Source organism: Ornithorhynchus anatinus, chromosome 15 (genome assembly GCF_004115215.2).
Source record: "Ornithorhynchus anatinus isolate Pmale09 chromosome 15, mOrnAna1.pri.v4, whole genome shotgun sequence".
In the NCBI taxonomy this organism is placed as follows: domain Eukaryota; kingdom Metazoa; phylum Chordata; class Mammalia; order Monotremata; family Ornithorhynchidae; genus Ornithorhynchus; species Ornithorhynchus anatinus.
The window spans coordinates 9,050,124-9,068,904 of record NC_041742.1 but is presented as its reverse complement, the minus strand read 5'-3'; the positions used below and the strand labels follow the sequence as shown (position 1 = coordinate 9,068,904).

The 18,781-nt window shown below is 50.8% G+C and overlaps 2 protein-coding genes across 4 annotated transcripts in view; both read right to left on the bottom strand.

The window, feature by feature from the left end:
* KIF19 (kinesin family member 19) overlaps positions 1-4,832 on the bottom strand; it is a 31,928-nt gene extending 27,096 nt beyond the window's left edge. For both annotated transcript variants that reach the window (XM_029080005.1, XM_029080006.1), the window contains exon 1: positions 4,666-4,832. In XM_029080005.1, the coding sequence (XP_028935838.1) occupies positions 4,666-4,704 (39 nt within the window). In that variant the 5' untranslated portion in view covers positions 4,705-4,832. The remainder of the gene's footprint in view (positions 1-4,665) is intronic.
* Positions 4,833-7,454: 2,622 nt separating this feature from the next.
* Positions 7,455-18,781, bottom strand: part of DNAI2 (dynein axonemal intermediate chain 2) — a 33,045-nt gene continuing 21,718 nt past the window's right edge. The window contains exons 8-14 of one of the 2 annotated variants that reach the window (XM_039914238.1): positions 18,300-18,422; positions 12,968-13,191; positions 11,565-11,700; positions 10,342-10,488; positions 8,664-8,891; positions 8,409-8,459; positions 7,455-7,755 (exon numbers count right to left, since the gene is read on the bottom strand). In XM_039914238.1, coding sequence (XP_039770172.1) covers positions 8,412-8,459; positions 8,664-8,891; positions 10,342-10,488; positions 11,565-11,700; positions 12,968-13,191; positions 18,300-18,422 — 906 coding nt within the window. In that variant the 3' untranslated portion in view covers positions 7,455-7,755; positions 8,409-8,411. The remainder of the gene's footprint in view (positions 7,756-8,408; positions 8,460-8,663; positions 8,892-10,341; positions 10,489-11,564; positions 11,701-12,967; positions 13,192-18,299; positions 18,423-18,781) is intronic. The other variant, XM_029079614.2, reaches the window with a different exon arrangement.

Genomic DNA, 18,781 nt, shown 5'->3' with positions numbered 1-18,781 from the left:
AGCCTGGCTGTTTGCCAGGGAGCTGGGCAGGGGAAGTTACTCAGTCAATCACACTTATTGAAGGCTTACTGTGTGCAGAGCACTGAACTAAGCACCTGGGAGAGTGTGATATAAAAATATAACAGATACGTTCCCTGCTCACAAGCTTAAAAGTCTAGAGGGCACATACAGGCCAAGCTGTGGCAGCACAGAAGTGTTTCTCTTAGAATGGGTTCTTCCCCCCACTCCTTTAGCGTACATAGCACCAGAGCCTAGTGAAAAGAGCATCGGATCTGGGTTCTAATCTCGGCTTCCAATCTAATAAGAAACATTGCGGCATAGTGGAACAAGCACGGGCCTGGGAGGCAGAGGACATGGATTCTAATCCTGGCTCTGCGGCCCGTCAGCTGGGTGACCTTGGGCAAGTCACAGTCTTTGTGTCTCAGTCACCTCATCTGTAAAATGGGGATAAAGACCGTAAGCCCTGTGAGGGACAGGGAATGTGTCCAACTTTATTATCTTGAATCTACTCCAGTGCTTAGAACAGTGTTTGGCACAGAGTAAGTGCTTAACAAATGCTATAAAAAAAAAAATCCTGGCTCTACCACTTGGGCGAGTCCCTTACTTGCTCGGTGACTCAGTTTTCTCATTTGTAAAATGGGGATTCAATACCTGTTCTCCCTCTCTTAGACTGTGAGCATTACGTGCCCTTGTCCTGTCTCTACCCCAGTGTTTAGTCCAATGCTCGGCACAAAGGAAGCACTTAACAAATACCCCTATTATTAATAGCTCCTCCAGATGGGGGGAGAAAGCAGCAAATAACGACACAAGGTGCAGTGAGTTTAGTGACCAAACCCCTTGCTCCCTAAAACCAAGTGACGGGGAAATGAGGGTTGTCCACTTTGGGTGGAGTGGTCAGACCTGGTTCTCCTCCCCGGGGGCAGTATACGTTACTTCCTTCAGCCACGATCTGAACAAGTAGCATGGCACAGTGGAGAGGGCACAGGCCTGGGAATAGAAGATCATGGGTTCTAATTCTGGCTCTACCACTTGTCTGCCGTGTGACCGTGGGCAAGTCACTTCATTTGTCTGTGCCTCAGGAACCTCGTTTGTAAAATGGGGATTGAGACTGTGAGCCCCACGTGGAACAGGAGCTGGGTCCAACTTGATTTGCTTGAATTCCCCCTCGGTGCTTAGTACAGTGCCCGGCACACAGTAAGTGCTTAACAAATACCACGTAAATAGTCTAGTGCTCGGCACAGTCAGGGCTCAATTAATACAGTCAATTGATTGACTGATGGAAACCCACTGAGGGGGATATAGCATGGGCCTGGGAGGCAGGAAGTCATGGGTTCTAATCCCAGCTCTGCCACTCGTCGGCTGTGTGAATTTGGGCAATTCGCTTCATTTCTCTGGGCCTCAGTTCTCTCACCTGCAAAATGGGGATTAGACACTTTGAGCCTCACGTGGGACAGGGACTGGGCCATCCTGATATGCTTGTATGCCAGCCAGCACTTAGTACAGTGCCTGGCACGTAGTAAGCACTTAACAAATATCACGATTATTAAGTAGTCCAGTGCCCGGCACAGTCAATATCAACTGATGGATCGTTGGGGCAGGTTCCATTGAGAAGTGTGGCCTTTACGTATCGCTTCTGTGATCCAGAAGTCCGGAGTCCATAGTAACTGCAACACTGACCAAAGTGCCTCCTCCTGACCAGCTCTGGGCACCCCTCCGCTCTCCCTACAGACCCAGAAGTCATCCCGACCTCTCAGAGCTGTCGCAGGGAAATTCCACCCTTGAGCCACTCTCATGCCAAGGTTGAGATGGGAGTCTTGTCTCTCCAGAGATCTCACAGGCACTTCTGCTCAGGAAAACGATAGCCAGACCTTACATCTCCCCCAGGGCCTCATGATCCACTGGTCTAGAGAGAGCAGCTGCCACTTGGGGTTAGGAGGCGCCTGGGAAGAGGAGGAGGAGGAGGAGAAGGAGGAAGAGGATGAGGAAAAGGAGGTGGAGGAGGAGGAAAAGAAGGAGGATGAGGAGGAAGAGGATGAGGAAAAAGAGGAGGAGGTGGAGAAGGAGAAGGAGGATGAGGTTGATGAGGAGAAGGAGGAGAAGGAGGGAGAAGAGAAGCAACGTGGCCTAATGGAAAGAGCAGGGGGCTTGGAAGGCAGAGGATTTGGTTCTAATCCTGGCTCTTCTGAGCGACCTTGGGCAAGCCACTTAACTTCTCTGTGCCTCAGTTCCCTCATCGGTAAAATGGGGATTAAGACTGTGAACCCCATGAGGGACAGAGACTGTGTCCAAATTCATAATCTTGTAGTTACCCCATTGTTTAATACAGTGCCTGGCACATAGTTAGCACTTCATAAATTCCATTGAAATAAAAAGAGGAGGGAGAAGAGAAGGACATTTCCTCTTCTCCCACTCCCTTCTACACCGCCCTTGCACTTGGATTTCATTCAATCGTATTTATTGAGCCTTACTGTGTGCAGAGCACTGTAGTAAGTGCTTGGAAAGTACAATTCAGCAACAGATAGAGATAATCCCTACCCAACAACAGACTCACAGTTTCCCTTTTCCACCCCTTCCTCAGCCCCATGGCATAATGGCATATCCATAATTTCTTTATTGATAATAATTTCTGTCTCCCCCTCTAGACTGTAAGCTTGGTAGGCAAGGGACATGTCTACCAACTCTGTTATATTGGATCCTCCCAAGCTCTTAGTACAGTGCTCCGCACACAATAAGTGCTCTATAATTACCACTGAGTGATGGTTTGATTTGAGAGGAGGAGCACAGGGACAAGGAGGAGGAAGGTAGAGGAAGGTGGAGGAGAAAGTGTTCAGGGGTATAAGTTTGGGCAGGCGTGAGAGCCACCGCTGTTGTCTGCTGTGGGGTCTTGGGCAAGTCCCTTCTCTCTCTATGCCTTAGTTACCTCATCTGTAAAATGAGGATTGACTGTGAGCTTGCTTGTATCCACCCCAGAGTTTAGTACAGTGCCTGGCACATAGTAAGGGCTTAACAAATACCATCATTATTATTTTTATTATAATTAAATGAAGTCGGAGACAAGACAGACTCGCCCAGGTCACTTGGTGCCCTTGGGGTGTTTCTTCATTGTACAACCAGGAAAGAGGTTGCTTTGCAGAGCTCCTTTGATCTACCTCTTCCCCTCTTCCCCCTCCCAACAAGCCCCTGCCTACATCCAAGCTTGATTTCTATTCCTTTCGGAACGATTTCGTTTGCAAATAGACAGCAGTTTGCAGGCGAGGCCGTTAAGCAGCTCTCAATTTTCAGGGTCAGGTTCACTCTTCAATCCTCAGGTTCACAGGACGATTAGCTGGGTATCTACCCCAGGGCTTAACACAGTGTTTGGCATATCAATCAGTCGATCAGTCGCTTTTATTGAAATCTGCACTAAGCGTTTGGGAGAGTACAGTATAACGATGTAACAGACACATTCCCTGCCCATAGCATTATTATTATTGTAGTTGTTTTTATTATTATTACACTTGGACCTCAGCTCTGTTGAAATCTTCCCTGGCGAGTAGTTAGACCTCTGCTTTGTCCCTCTGTTTTTGTGCACTTGCTGGGTCGCCCAGTCCACTGCCCTAGGATGTCCGCTGGCCAGCCGGGCCCCTAGACAGGGGCCAGTGGCCAGACGGTCAGCGGAAAGGTCTCGAGGTGCGAGGGGGATCGATCGCATTCATTGAGTGTTTACTGTGTGCAGAGCACTGTACTAAGCGCTCGGGAAAGTACAACACAGTATAATGCAATAAAGAGAGACAATCCCTGTCCGCAGCGAGCTCACGGTCTAAAGGGGGTCTCTCCTTCTCTTTCTCTCTCTCTCTCTCCCACCGCTCACCTTGGGCCAGAGATCTCCAGCCCCACAGGGGGAAAGGAGGGCGATCAATCACAGTGCTTGACACATAGTGAGCACTTAAATACAATCATCATCATTACTCTTATTAACCGTATTTATTAAGTGCTTACTGTGGCTTGGGAAAGGCCAGTATAACAACATAAAAGACACAGTCCCTGCTCACACTGAGTTTACAGCCTAGAGGGGGTTAATGCCTGCTCTGCGCCCCTCGATGTGGGAGAGAGTTGAGGGGATCCCCACCCACTCTTTTCCCCCCGGTTTTGGAGGCTTGAGAAGCCGCACGGCCTAGTGGATAGAGCCCGGGCCTGGGAGTCAGAAGTCGTGGATTCTAATGCCGCCTCTGCCACTTGTCGGCTAAGTGACTTTGGGCCAGCCACTTAACTTCTCCGTGCCTCGGTTCCCGCATCTGTAAGACGGGGATTAAGACTGTGAGCCCCACGCGGGACAACGCGATTACCTTGTATCTACCCCAGCGATTAGAACAGTGCTTGGGCACGTAGGTAAGCACTTAACAAATACCATCATGATTATCATTCTTCACTTCTCTGGGCCTCATTCGCCTCATCTGTAAAATGGGGGTTGAGACCGAGAGCCCCACATGGGAAAGGGACGATGTCCAACCGATCTTCCCAGGGCTTAGTACAGTGCCTGGCACATGGTAAGCGCTTAACGAATACCCCTGTTATTATTATTATTGTTGTTATTATTTGGTCCCAAGAGCCCCGAATTCCTTCCCTGGCCCCTCCGGGGGTCTTGGGGAGGGCGCACGTTGCCCCTGCAGCCCCCCCCGGACTCACCAGGAGCTGCTGGTCTTTGGAGTCGGCGCTGTCCTTCATGCTGGCGGGGAACGGCCGGCCGGAAGGACGGACGGACAAGGGACACTTAGCCTCGGCCAGCGGGTCCCTTGGTCCCCTGGTCCCGCGGCCCCCGGCAGCCTCGCCGCCCGCTGCCTGACAACCCGAAACTAACAACGCGGCCCGGGCCGAGGGCGCACAGGGGGAGGGCGGGGGAGGGCGGGGGAGGGCAGGCCCGGGGAGGGGGCCGGGCGGGGGCTACGGAGGCCCCTCCTTCGTCCCCCTCCTCCTCCTCCTCCTCTCTTCCTCCTCCTCTCACCCCTTCTTATTTTCCTCCTCTCTTCCTCCTCCTCTCACCCCTTCTTATTCTCCTCTCTTCCTTCTCTCACCCCTTCTCGCCCTCTTCCTCTCTTCCTTTCCTCTCCTCCCTCCCTCTCCTTCCTCCGCCTTCTCTCCTCTTCCCTCCTCTCGCCCCGTCTTATCCCCCTCTCTTTCTCTTCTCCTCCTCCCTCATTCCCTCCTCCTCCTCTCCTTTTCCCTCTTCCTCTCTTCCTTCTCTTCTTACCCCTTCTCCTCCTCCTTTCTTCCTCTTCTCCTCCTCTCTTCTCCCTTTCCCTCCTCCTCTTTCTTTCTCCCTTTCCTTCCTCTTCTCCCCTTTCCCTCCTCTCTTCCTTCTCTTCTCGCGCCTTCGTATCCTCCTCTCTCCTTCTTTCGTCTCCTCTTCCTCTTCCCCCTTTCCCTCCTCCTCATCTCTCCCTTTCCTTCCTCCTCCTCATCACCTCTTTCCCTCCTCCTTCTCTCTCCCTTCCCTTCCTCCTCCTCTCTCCTCTTCCTCCTCCTCCTCGCCCCATTCCTCTCCCCCCTCCCCCTTCTGCTCTCAACCGCCCTCCGCGCCCTGGAGTTCTGGTCCCTGGAGGCTTCGAAGCCCCAGGGCACCGGCAGGTGGGCGCTCACCTGCGGTCTCCGCCCACTCCCCGCCTTCCCCCGCCCCGTGGACCGGACCGGACCGGACCGGAGCGAGCCGGGCTCCGGCAGCGGGATGCCGACCGGGCCAGGGAGCCAGAAGCGGGGTGACCGTCGTGGACCTCGCGCCGCGGATGATGCTCCTCCGTCTCCATGGCGACGGCCTGATGCTTCGGGCGCTCCGCGGGCGGCGGAGACCCCGCGCTGAGCTCCCCTGCTCTCCTCCCGCGGGTGGGCGAGGGGACCGAGGACAGGCAGCGACCCTCTGGCTCGGTGGTCCTGTAACCCGGTAGTCCAGCAGCCGGGAGGAATCAATCCATCACTCAGTGGTATTTTTGGAGTATCTGCTGTGTGCCGAGCACTGTGCTAAGCGCTTGGCAGAGTGCTCATCCAATCGTATTTATCGAGCGCTTACGGTAATGATAATGATAATAGTTATGGCGTTGGTTAAGCTCTTACTCCGGGCCAAACGCTGTTCTGAGCGCTGGGGTAGATGCCAGGTCATCGGGTTTGTCCCACGTGAGGCTCACAGTCTTCATCCCCATTTTACAGATGAGGTAACTGAGGTCCAGAGAAGTGAAGTGGCTTGTCCAAGGTCACGCGGCAGACGAGTGGCCGAGTTAGGATCAGAACCCACGTCCACTGGCTCCCAAGCCCGTGCTCTTACTGTATGCAGAGCACTGTACTAAGCTCTTGGGAGAGAACAGTGCAACAATCAAGTCACATTTCGTGCCCACAACGGGTTTACGGTCTAGACTGGGGGAGACAGACATCAATATAAATGATTAATTGAATGAATAAATGATTGATTGAATGAATTGGCAGAGTTCTCACAGCACAATTGTATCCATACTCTTTTTTCACTTGATCCATGCAGCGTGGTCTGATGGTTAGAGCACGGGCCTGGGAGCCAGAAGGTCCTGGGTTCCAATTTCGGCTCTGCTACCTGTCTGCTGTGTGACCTTGGACAAGTCACTTTCACTCATTCAGTTGTATTTATTGAGCGCTTACTGGGTGCAGAGCACCGTACTAAGCACTTGGGGAGTACAACACAATAGTAAACAGACACATTTCCTATCCATAATGAGTTCTCTGTCCTTCAGTTCCTTCATCTGTAAAAGGGGCTATTATTATTATTGATATATAATAATCGATAATAACTGTGGTATTTGTTAAGCACTTACTATGCACCAGGCACTGTATTAAGGACTGGGATGAATGCAAGCAAATAGTTTTGGACACAGCCCCTGTCCCGTGTGGGGCTGGTAGTCTCAATCCCCATTTTACAAATGAGGAAACTGAGGCACAGAAAAGTGAAGTCGCTTGCCCAGAGCAGAATACTTTTAATCAATTACAGCATGAAAAGCACCGTGGCCTAATGGATAGAACATGGGTCTGGGAGACAGAGGACCAGAGCTACAATCCCGGCTCTGCCACTTATCTGCTGTGTAACCTTGGGCAAATCCTTAAACTTCTCTGTGCCTCAGTGACCTCATCTGGAAAATGGGGATTAAATCCTACTCTCTCCTACTTAGACTGTGAGCCCCATGTGGGACAGGGACTGTGTCCAACCTGATTAATTTGTATCTGCCCCAGCGGATGGTACCATTATTATTACATTTCTGAAAGCATGTGGTGGGCAAAGACCAACGGGACTGAATTTAAAACAAAGAGAAGGAATATTCTGGCGATCAGTGAGGGGCAGGGTGCCGTGTCCCATGGGTAAAGAAATCAAAAGCAACTGATATTTTTTATTTGGAAAACAGCAGGCTCCTTCCATAAAAAGATGCATCATCTTCTGTGTGTTTGAGGCAGAGTCGAGTTAAAAAGCAGTGGCCAAAACACGTGTTTATTCATAATGGCCGTACACAGAGTTAACAGAGAAGAAATAAAATGCGGATCATGTCACTGAGGTTGCTGATGTGGATCTCCTTGCTCCAAAGGACGAGGCCATGACGACATCATAGGATTGATTTCGGTCCTGTGTCCACCTTCTCCCTTGCCTTGGGAAGACAAGGTCGTGGAGGAGAAGGCGGGAAGGTGGGAAGTGGTGGATGGTCGGCTCTCCAGTCAAGTGCCAGTGACGGTTTTCTGTTTGGAAATGACAGGAAATGGCCTCTGTCCTCTCGTCTGGAGAGAGGAAGCGGTCATGAGCTCTGGCCCCAGGGGCTGACTGGCAGCCAGGCAGGACACGAGGCTTCAGGTAACGGCAGAAATAGGGGCGAGGGTTTCATACAACCAAAACCCTACTTTCAACCCAAATAACTCCTGGGCCCGAGAGTAGGCTGGCAATGCCAGGCCGCAGGGCACGGACCTGGCTGGGAGAGCCCCATGCCCCTCGGTAAGGAGGAAGGGAAGAAAAGAAACGCAATTTTCCAACTATAACAACTTCCACTTCCAAGCACTTAAGACATCTCCCTGTCGCCACTGTACTTTAAGCCAGTGTGGCAGTGGGGCTCATGGAATCTCTGGACCCCAGCTTTTGACGTTGACCGTGAGCCCCATGTGGGACGGGGAATGTGTCCGACTTGATTATCTTGTATGGACTGTATTTTTACCAAGAAAACTCTGTGGGTACACTACCAGAACGATCGCAGGTGAAGGCGTTCTGGGAGAGATGTGCCCGTGGTGTCGCTATGGGTTGGAGACGACTCGACAGCATAATAAGGTAAGACAAGATCCCGGTGCTTAGAACAGTGCTTGACACATAATAAGCACTTAAAAAAATATTATTATTATTATTATAGATGACAGAGAGGTGAGGGCAGGGCTTAAATCCTGACCTTTCAGAGGTCTTGAGAGTCAAAGTCAGATTCTTCAGAGAATTCCTTTTCCTGAAAGATACAAAGAGTCATTCTGAAAGGAAACCCACTTTTCTCCCATCCCGCCCCTTCTTAAAGCAGCTCAGCGCAAGCTGACATCTACCAACAGCAGGTCCTTCTGTTTTTCGTAGCGCTCTCTGTCAGGCTAGGACGAGAACCCAACTCTCCCGACTCCCAACCCAGAACACTGCTCCCGAGAGAGGAGAGGCTTCCCACCTCCTTATCTTTCTCCCTGGCCTTGGCCACTTCCTTCCTCTTCAGTTCCTTCTCGATGATGTCGAAGAACTCCTCCTCTGCCTTGGCGATCAGCTCCTCCGTGTTCTGCTCCGGCTCCTCCTCCTTCACGGCCTCTTCTTTGCTCTCGGACTTCTCCCGCTCTTTCAGGCGCATCTCCCGGTGCCGGGCCTCCAGGATCTTCTCCCGCCTCGTCTCCCGCTCGAACATCTGGGACAACCCGCAGCAGGGAGGGATGCGTAGTGGGAAGAGGAGTTGGCCACGCTCTCGGCGGAGGTGCCGTTCTGGAGCCCAGACCCCCAGGCTGGTCCCTCCACTGGATCACCTCTGTGGCCCAGAACCTATTCAATCGATCGACCAGTGGTTGAGCACTTACCGTGTGCAGAGCACTGTACTAAGCTCTTGGGAAAGTACCACATAACAGACATAGAAGCCATGTTCCCACAGTGATGATGGTATTTTTTTTAAGCACTTACTATGTGCCCAGCACTGTTCTAAGCACTGGGGGGATACAAGGCGATCAGGTTGTCCCACGTGGGGCTCACAGTCTGAATCCCCATTTTACAGATGAGGGAACTTAGGTCCCGAGAAGTGAAGTGACTTGCCCAAAGTCACACAGCTGACAAGTGGCGGAGTCGGGATCAGAACCCATGACCTCTGACTCCCAAGCCCATGCTCTTTCCACTGAGCCACGCTGCTTCAATCAATCAGTCAATCAGTGGTACTTACTGAGCGCTTACTGTGTGCAGAGCCCTGTACTAAGCTCTTGGAAGAGTATAAAATAACAGAATTGGTAGGCACGTTCCCCGCCTACAAGAAGTTTACAATCTGTCAATCAATGGTATTCATTGAGCGCTTACCGTGCAGGGAGCTGCCCTAAGCACTTGAACGAGTTCAATATAACAGTTTTTTGACATTCCCTGCCCACAAGGATCTTACAGTCTAGAGGGGAAGGATTTGGCTATCTTGCTAGCCTTCCTGGTGTGCCCTTCTTTCCTGTTAATAATAAGGATGATATGTGTTTAGCTCTTTCTGGTTGCCAGGCACTGTACTAAGCGCTGGGGTAGATACAAGATCATCAGGTTGGACACAATCTCTATGTCACATGTGACTCACAGTCTAAGAGAGAGGGAGAACAGGTATTTAATCCCCATTTTCCAGATGAGGAAACTGAGGCCTAGAGCAATGAAGTTCCATTTGCCATCAGGGATTAGAACCCAGGTCTCCTGACTCCCAGGCCCAAATGCTTGCCACTAAGCCACACTGCTTCCTGTTTCTCTTCTGGTTCCACCTCCCTCTTGCCTTGGCTGTCACAGCGTAAATAAATGTCCCTCCGTTCCCTGTGTCCGACAACGCTCCCTGGCCGGAAGAAATGTTCCCGCCTTCTGGCTTGGTCCTCCCTGGAGATAGAATGACATCTCACCTCCTCATCCTCCTCCCTCCCTCGGGTTTCGGGAAGTTTCCTGGCCAGGAAGACGGATATTTGGGGCCAAAGGTGCCAGGCAGCGGGACATGGTGGAGGTGGAGGCACTGAGGGATAGCTTCACACAGACTTAAGGCCTTACTTGCATCCGGGCACTACAGTGTCTCTCACTGGGGCAGAGTCTCCTCCGGCCCTGCCCACCCAGCTCCACCCACCGGGCTCCTACTGCCCACCTACCGCGGACGCTGCATTCTTCTCGTTCCTCTGCAGGGTGAACAGGCCGGAGGAGACCTCGAGCAAGGTCGCCGTCCCCCGGTGAGAGCCGCAGGCGAGGAAGCGCCCGTTGTCCTGCAGGCGGAGGCTGAAGAGGGCTTCTTCGCACACCTGATGCCAAGCAGACGTCCGGATCGGGGTCGGGGAGGAGGCGGGAGGATGGTCGGAGGACGGATGGAGGGTGGGAGGGCAGATGGACAGAGGATGGATAGAAGATGGAAGGTGGGCTGATGGAGGGCAGGAGGATGAACCGAGGGTGCCTAGAGGGTAGACGGGCAGATGGAGGGCAGGAGGGTGGATGGAGAGCGCACGGAGGACGAACGGAAGGTGGACGGAGAGCGGGAGGATAGACAGAGGGCAGACGGGGGATGAATGGAGGGTGGACAGAGATGGAGGGAGGATGGACAGAATGGATGGAGGACGGATGGAAAGACAGCGGAAGGGTGGGAGAATGGAAGGAGCACAGTAGGACGGACAAAGCGTGATAGGGAGGGAGGAAAGATGGAAGCGGTAGGGAGGTGAAGAAAGAAGGACGGCCTACCATTCCTGTGATACCATTAAAAACCCTTTCCACACAAGTGGGTCGATGTGGGAATGCTACTACTGCTAAATCCTGGTTCAGGGCAGTCTTCTCTTCCACCTTTGATCCATTTCCCTCACAAACCAGGAACCCCACTTTTGCCTTCAGGACTTAATTAGGGAGGGTCAGAGCCTCTTAGTATTAGGAGCAGCTGATGCGGGAGACACACACACACCCCGACACCTTCCCCAACCCTCCTAAGCACCTAGACAGTAGATTGAGAGTTTCTAAGATGCACGGAAGATGCACCATTTCAGATTTCTTAATACGAGTGAGCCGACATCACCAACACCACCTGTCTTAATCAATCATACTTACTGAGCATGTACCGTGTGCAAGGCACTGTACCAAACGCTTATCTGATGGCTCTCTGCTTGGCTTTGCAGCAGAAGCTAAAATAAGGGACTCACAGGAACTGGCTCTTGTTTTTGCCAGCTCACTCTCCACAAAACACACCACCACACACATACACTCACACCCATACACGCATGGATGCAGCTTCACCCAGTCGCCCCAACATACCCACGCACGCACACACTTGGCCATTCTCAGGGCTCATCGAGGCTGAACGAGGCGGGGTGGGGGGAGGCTGAGCTTTGATCTCTACCTTCAAGCTGAGCAAGGGGTCGTTCTGTTTGAACAGGATGTCCCAGATGTCCAGGGTTCCGTCCATTTTGGTCGTGAAGAAAACCGCTGGTCTCGTGGGGCTCCAGGCGCCATCGGTGATGTAAGCCATGTGGTACCTGCCGTCCCCACCCCCAAGAACCAACTCTTAGAAGGGCGAGGTCTGTCGCACCCCAAAACATGCATCAGTTTGTCCCCTCCTACCTTCCCTCCCCTCACTGCTACAACCCAGCCTGCACACGGCGCTCCTCTAACGCTAACCTTCTCACTGTATTTCCATCTCGTCTATCTCGCCCGACCTCACGCCCACGTCTCGCCCCCGGGCCTGGAACGCCCCCTCCCTCTTCAAATTCGACAAATATTAACTCTCCCCACCTTCGAAGCCTTTTTAAAAGCCCATCTCCTCCAAGAGGCCTTCCCTGAGTAAGCCCTCATTTCCTTTTCTCCCACTCCCTTCTGGGTCGGTCACCCTTGCGCTTCGATTGCGCCCTTTATTCATCCCACCTTCCGCCCCTTGGCCCTTTCATGCATATCTGTAATTTATATTCATGTCACCTCCCCCTCCAGACTCTAAGCAAATCCACATGGAAGGGGATCTGTTGGAGAAGTAGAATGTGCGGACTGGGTTGTAGTAGGAGAGAGTGAAGTGAGGTGGGAGGGGGTCAAGCTGATGGACTTCTTTAAAGCCGACGGTAAGGAGTTTCTACCTGATGCAGAGGTGGATGGGCAATCACTTCTACTAGTACTATAACTACTACTACTACTAATAATTATGGTATTTGTTAAGCGCTATGTTCCCAGCACTGTTCTAAGCGCTGGGGGAGATGCAGGGTGATCAGGTTGTCCCACATGGGGCTCACAGTCTTCATCTCCATTTTCCAGATGAGGTAACTGAGGCACAGAGAAGTTAAGGGACTTGCCCAAGTTTACACAGCAGACGAGTGGTAGAGTCGGAATTAGAACCCAGGTCCTCTGACTCCCAAGTCCAGGCTCTTTCTGCTAAGCCACGCCACTAAGCTAGGACTAGAGAAGCAATGTTGTGGCATAGTGGAAAGCACCTGGGCTTGGGAGTCAGAGGTCATGGGTTCTAATCCCAGCTCCACCACGCCTCCCGTGTGACCTTGGGCAAGCCACTTCACTTCTCGGTGGCTCAGTGACCTCATCTGGAAAATGGGGATGAAGACTGTGAGCCCCACGGGGGCCAACCTGATGACCTTGGATCTACCCCAGCGCTTAGAACAATGCTTGGCACATAGTAAGCGCTTAACAAATACCATAATAATAATTATTATTAATATTACTACTGCTATCACTCCTCCTCCTGCTGCTGCTGCTGCTGCTGCTGGTACTATTTCAAATGCGCTCCAGCCCCCGCTCCCCTCCTACTTGGTCCACATGATGGACGACTCCCTGCTGTCCTCAGACCAGATTCGGGCGGTCCAATCTCCCACGGTCAGGAAGTTCTTGGGGTAAAAGGGGTTCCTCTCCAGGGCGTAGATGGGACCGTGATGTCCGCTGAACGAGCACACGATCTTCTCCGCCGGGGTCTTGGCTTTCCGGTTACAGGAGACCACGATGCCCTGCTCCGTTCCCACCATGAACTTGGTTGGCTGCGAGGGGGGAAACCCAAAGGGAACAATAATAATAATAATAATAATGTTGGTATTTGTTAAGCGCTTACTATGTGCAGAGCACTGTTCTAAGCGCTGGGGGAGATACAGGGTAATCAGGTTGTCCCACGTGAGGCTCACAGTTAACCCCCCTTTTACAGATGAGGGTACTGAGGCCCAGAGAAGTGAAGTGACTTGCCCACAGTCACACAGCTGACAAGTGGCAGAGCCGGCATTCGAACCCATGACCTCTGGCTCCCAAGCCCAGGCTCTTTTCTACTGAGCCGGGCGGAGTGGTGACCAGTGCTGGCCCTCAGTGACGGACCGAGCCGGGGCTGAGGGGACTGAATCTCCAGGGAAGCAGCGTGGCTCAGAGGAAAGAGCCTGGGCTTCGGAGGCAGAGGTCATGAGTTCGACTCCCGGCTCTGCCGCTTGTCAGCTGTGTGACTGTGGGCGAGTCACTTCACTTCTCTGTGCCTCAGTTACCTCATCTGTAAAATGGGGATGAACTGTGAGCCTCACGTGGGACAACCTGATTACCCTGTATCTACCCCAGCGCTTAGAACAGTGCTCTGCACATAGTAAGCGCTTAACAAATACCAACATTATTATGATTATTATTCGGAGGTAGAGCAGCAGCCCCTTAAAGTCTGTGCTTTAAACAATGGGTGGTGAAAAAGCCGGGATCAGAACCTCGGTCCCCTGAATCCCAGGCCCGTGCTCTTGCCTCTAAGCTACATTGGGTGCGTCAACTCGGATGGATTTCAGGTGGGAGGAGCATGGGGGACAGAAGGACCCCGGGTGTCTGACCCTAAATATCAGGTAAGCCAACAAGAAGCAGGACTTCTAGAAGCAGATTCTTTTCAATTGGGGTGAAGCCTCTAGCGGCTAGATTTTTCAAGACTCCAGACGCACCTATCCGGAAGACCGAATCCCCGAAACCTCTCTGGGCACTGGGGCGCCGCCCTATTTTCTGATAATGAGGCTGTGGGGTTATGATCAGGGACCTCCAGAGGTCATCTAGACCATCCCTTGATTCTATTTATTGCTATCGTTCTCGTCTGTCCGTCTCCCCCGATTAGACCGTAAGCCCGTCGAAGGGCAGGGACCGTCTCTATCTGTTACCGATTTGTACATTCCAAGCGCTTAGTACAGTGCTCTGCACATAGTAAGAGCTCAATAAATACTATTGAATGAATGAATGAATCCCCCGGCCTCCAGAACTACACCTAAACTGGACGTTAAAAAAAAAATGAACCACCCCAACTTAAAAGATAACGAGGAGGGGCTTCTTGCATTCATTCATTCGATTGGATTTATTGAGTGCTTGCTGTATGCATAATTTTTACGGGATGAGTGGCTTTTAAAATCTCAGCGGCACACGGAGTGCACTGTGTTTTTGGGTATTTGGAGGTAGACCAGATGGCTTCGTGGGAGCTTTTCAGCCTATATTTTTGTGATAAAGGAGTGTGGTGCACTTGGAAGAGTACAATACAACAACAAACACACACATTCCCTGCCCACAGTGAGCTCACAGTCTATGAAATCAGAGCCTCATTGAAATTGAATCTGATTTTGACGGGAGTCTGTCTGGGGGAAACTGAGAGTATACACTGCAGGCAATCAGTCGATCAATGGTATTTATCGAGTGCATGCTATGTGCGGAGCACTGGACTAAACACTTGGGAGAGTACAATATAACAGAGTTGGTAGATATATTCCCTGCCCACAATGAGCTTACAGTCCAGAACGGGAGATGGGCATTAATATAAAGGCAAATATAATAATGTTGGTATTTGTTAAGCGCTTACTATGTGCGGAGCACTGTTCTAAGTGCTGGAGTAGATACAGGGTAATCAGGTTGTCCCCCGTGAGGCTCACAGTTAATCCTCATTTTACAGATGAGGTAACTGAGGCCCAGAGAAGTGAAGTGACTTGCCCACAGTCACACAGCTGACAAGTGGCAGAGCCATATGAGGGCTATAGGAAGCTGTGCGTTGGCAATTGAATGGGGTAAAAGGGAAGTGACTGTGGGTAGGCTCGGCGGGATGGAAGAGTGACGGGTGTTAAATTCGGGGGACCATTGATGGGGCAGTTTTTGGTCACCCGAAGATCCTGCTGAAGGTTGACACAGAATTCATTCATTCAATGGTATTTACTGAGCCCTTACTGTGTGCAAAGCATTGTACTAAGCGCTCGAGAGGGTACACTATAACAACAGACACATTCCTGACCACAATGAGCTCAGGGAATGTGTCTGTTATATTGTTCTATTGTACTCTCCCAGGCGCTCGGTTCAGTGCTCTGCACACGGTGAGGGCTCTGTGAATACTATTAACGACTGACTGAAATGAGAGGGAAGGAAAAGGAGAAACTACATTTCCCAGGAAGCATTGGGATTTGACTCCTGACCCCTGGGCAATCCTGTAGGGCTTGGGTGGGGCCCACCCCGCACCTGATCGTTATAAAGGTGGTAGGGCGGTACATTCCCTTTTCTTTCTTTCTTGTTGCTTGGTGAGTCAGGAGCATCTGCAAAGCTGTCCCTGGGTCTCCTGATTAAACTGATGAGAAGGTAAGTGGTGAAGAAGGTTTCTTTGATCTATCATGGAGTTTTTCCTGGTGTAAATCTTAGTTTGTGCCTTCCTAACTGGGTTTGACACTTACTTTCTTGCAGGCTCTTCCACTATAATTCTAGGAAAATCCGATTTATTCGCTGCCATGGTTAATCAGAGGTTCTACAGTTGTTCAAAGCCCTCAAGTAGAGTTTCCTCTGGGATTCCGGTCAGAGTCCATCTCTCTTTTTTCTTTTGAATGTCGCGTTTGAAGATGGGCTAGGGTCATTCATTCAATAGTATTTATTGAGCGCTTACTATGTGCAGAGCACTGTACTAAGCGCTTGGGATGAACAAGTCGGCAACAGATAGAGACGGTCCCTGCCGTTTGACGGGCTTACGGTCTAATCGGGGGAGACGGACAGACAGGAACAAAGGGTCGTCCACTCTAGGTATTTTAGCGACGTGTCCCGCGTCTGAACAGAGATGGGGCATAGTTTTTACGGGATGAGTGGCTTTTAAAATCTCAGCGGCACACGGAGTGCACTGTGTTTTTTGGTATTTGGAGGTAGACCAGATGGCTTCGTGGGAGCCCTTCAGCCGATATTTTTGTGATAAAGGAGTGTGGTGCATGAAGCCAATGGAAAGGGCTATTAGAATGAGTAGTGATAATATTGTGAGGACAGCTTGTTGTGGAATCATTGCTTCGTTCTACTTATAATTTTTAGGGTCTATCTACTCTGCTGGATTGCTAGCTCCTCAAGGGCAGAGGGTGTGCCATCTAACTATTGTCAGCTCCCTAGTTTTTGTGCTTGATAAAAGTTATTGATTATTGCAACCTAAATCAGCACCAGGGTGGAGCCTGATCCTGGTGCTGTCCAACGGCTAGATCCTTGGCTCAAAATATCAGGGATGGGAATTTCACTGGAGGTGGGAATATCTGGGAAGGACCTGGAGGGGGAGAGTGAGGAGAGGTGCTGCCAATTTGCATATTCGTGTCTATCTCTTCGCTAGACTGCGAGCTCATTGTGGGCAAGGAATGTGGGTTTATTGTTATATTGTATTCTCCCAAGCGACTAGTACAATGCTTTCCACACAGTAAGCATTCAGTAAATATAAATGAATGGGCTTCCTTCCTGTGTCGCTCTTGCATTGGGATTTGTGTCTACCAACTCGTACTGGAAGCAGCATAGCCTAGTGGATAGAGCATGGGCCTGGGAGTCAGAAGGACCGGGGGTTCTAATTCAGGCTCTGCCACTTGTTCTTGATTCTATTTATTGCCATTGTTCTTGTCTGTCTGTCTTCCCCGATTAGACCATAAGCCCGTCAAAGGGCAGGGACTATCTCTGTTACTGATTTGTACATTCCAAGTGCTTAGTACAGTGCTCTGCACATAGTAGGCGCTCAATAAATACTATTGAATGAATGAATGAATGAACTTGTTGGCTGGGTGATCTTGGGCAAGTGATTTCACTTCTCTGGGCCTCTTCCCTCATCTGCAAAATGGGAATTAAGACTGTGAGCCCCATTTCCAATCTGATTAACTTGTATCTATCCCACTGCTTAAAACAGTGCTTGACATATAGTAAGCGCTTAAACCATCACTAGTCTCCCAACAACTTAGTACAGTGCTCTGCACACAGTAAGTGCTCAATAAATACCACTGATTGGATTTGCTCCCTTCATTCACCCCCCGCAACCCCACAGCATTTTTGTCCATGTCCGTAACTTTATTTCTAGTAATGTCTGTCTCCTCCACTAAACTGTAAGCTTGTTGTGGGTAGGGAACGTGTTTGCCAACTCGGTCTATTGTACTTTCCCAAGCATTTAGTACAGTGCTCTGCACACAATAAGTGCTCAATATATGCCATTGATTGAGAGCTGTCATGATAGTGATAGCATTTGTTAAGCGCTTACTATATGTCATGCACTGTTCTAAGCACTGGGGTAGATGCAAACTAATCAGGTTGGACACCTTTCTACGTGTCTACATCAATTTATGGAACTCCATTTACTTATTCACTTTTCCATTCCCTTACTATCACCTATTATAGCTATATATTTTTTTTTCCATCCTGCTCCCACTGTATCGATTCACTTTGCATCAGCCAGCAAGGCAGAGTGCCTAGAGTACGGGCCTGGAGACGGAAGGGCCTGGCTTCAAAACCCAGCTCTGCCACTTGTCTGTTATGGGCTCTTGGGCAAGTCACTTGACTTCTCTCTGCCTCAGTTTCCTCAGCTGTCAAACAGGGATTTAGACCTCAAACTCCCATGTGGGACAGGGACCGCATCCAGCCCGATTCGCTTGTATCGATCCCAGCGCTTAGTTCAGTGCCTGGCACATAGTACGTGATTAACAGAAACCACGTTATTGCCCGGTCTCCCTAACTCTCTACAACACCTAGCAGAGCCAAGCAGGGAATGCTCAAGCTGACCTGGGAGGAGCAGGGAAGATCCACAACTCTTGCCAATGCAGACGTACAGGGGATCTGAGGGTAAAGCCGTGCGAAATGTCAGAGGCTCCGGGGAAGGGGAGCGAGGACCCTGACGACTCACCAAGGTCGATTCAAATTCCAAAGTCACCACTCCCAGCGCATTTTCCAGTGATCCTTTTTTGGAGATGTCCATGACCAGGATTTCCGTGGGTTCGATCATCTTCCGGGTATCCCACCACATGATCTAGCAGGAAGGAGCGGATCCTTTAATCCCAGATGGCGGTCCCGGAGGGCGGCCCTCCCCACTCGGTCATTTAATTGAGCGCTTACTGTGTGCGGAGCACTGAACTAAGTGCTTGGGAGAGGAAAACACAACAATAAACAAACACATTCCCTGCCACAATGAGCTAACATCCCATTGAAGCCTTCAGAGGATCAGCTTTGGGTTTAGTGTTTTTTTTTTTTTAATGGTATGTAAGCTCTTACTACGTCCTAGGTACTGTTCTAAGCGCTGATGTAGATACAAGCTAATTAGTTTGGACAAAATCCATGTCCCCCCTGGGTTCACAGTCTTCATTTCCATTTTACAGATGAGGGAACTGA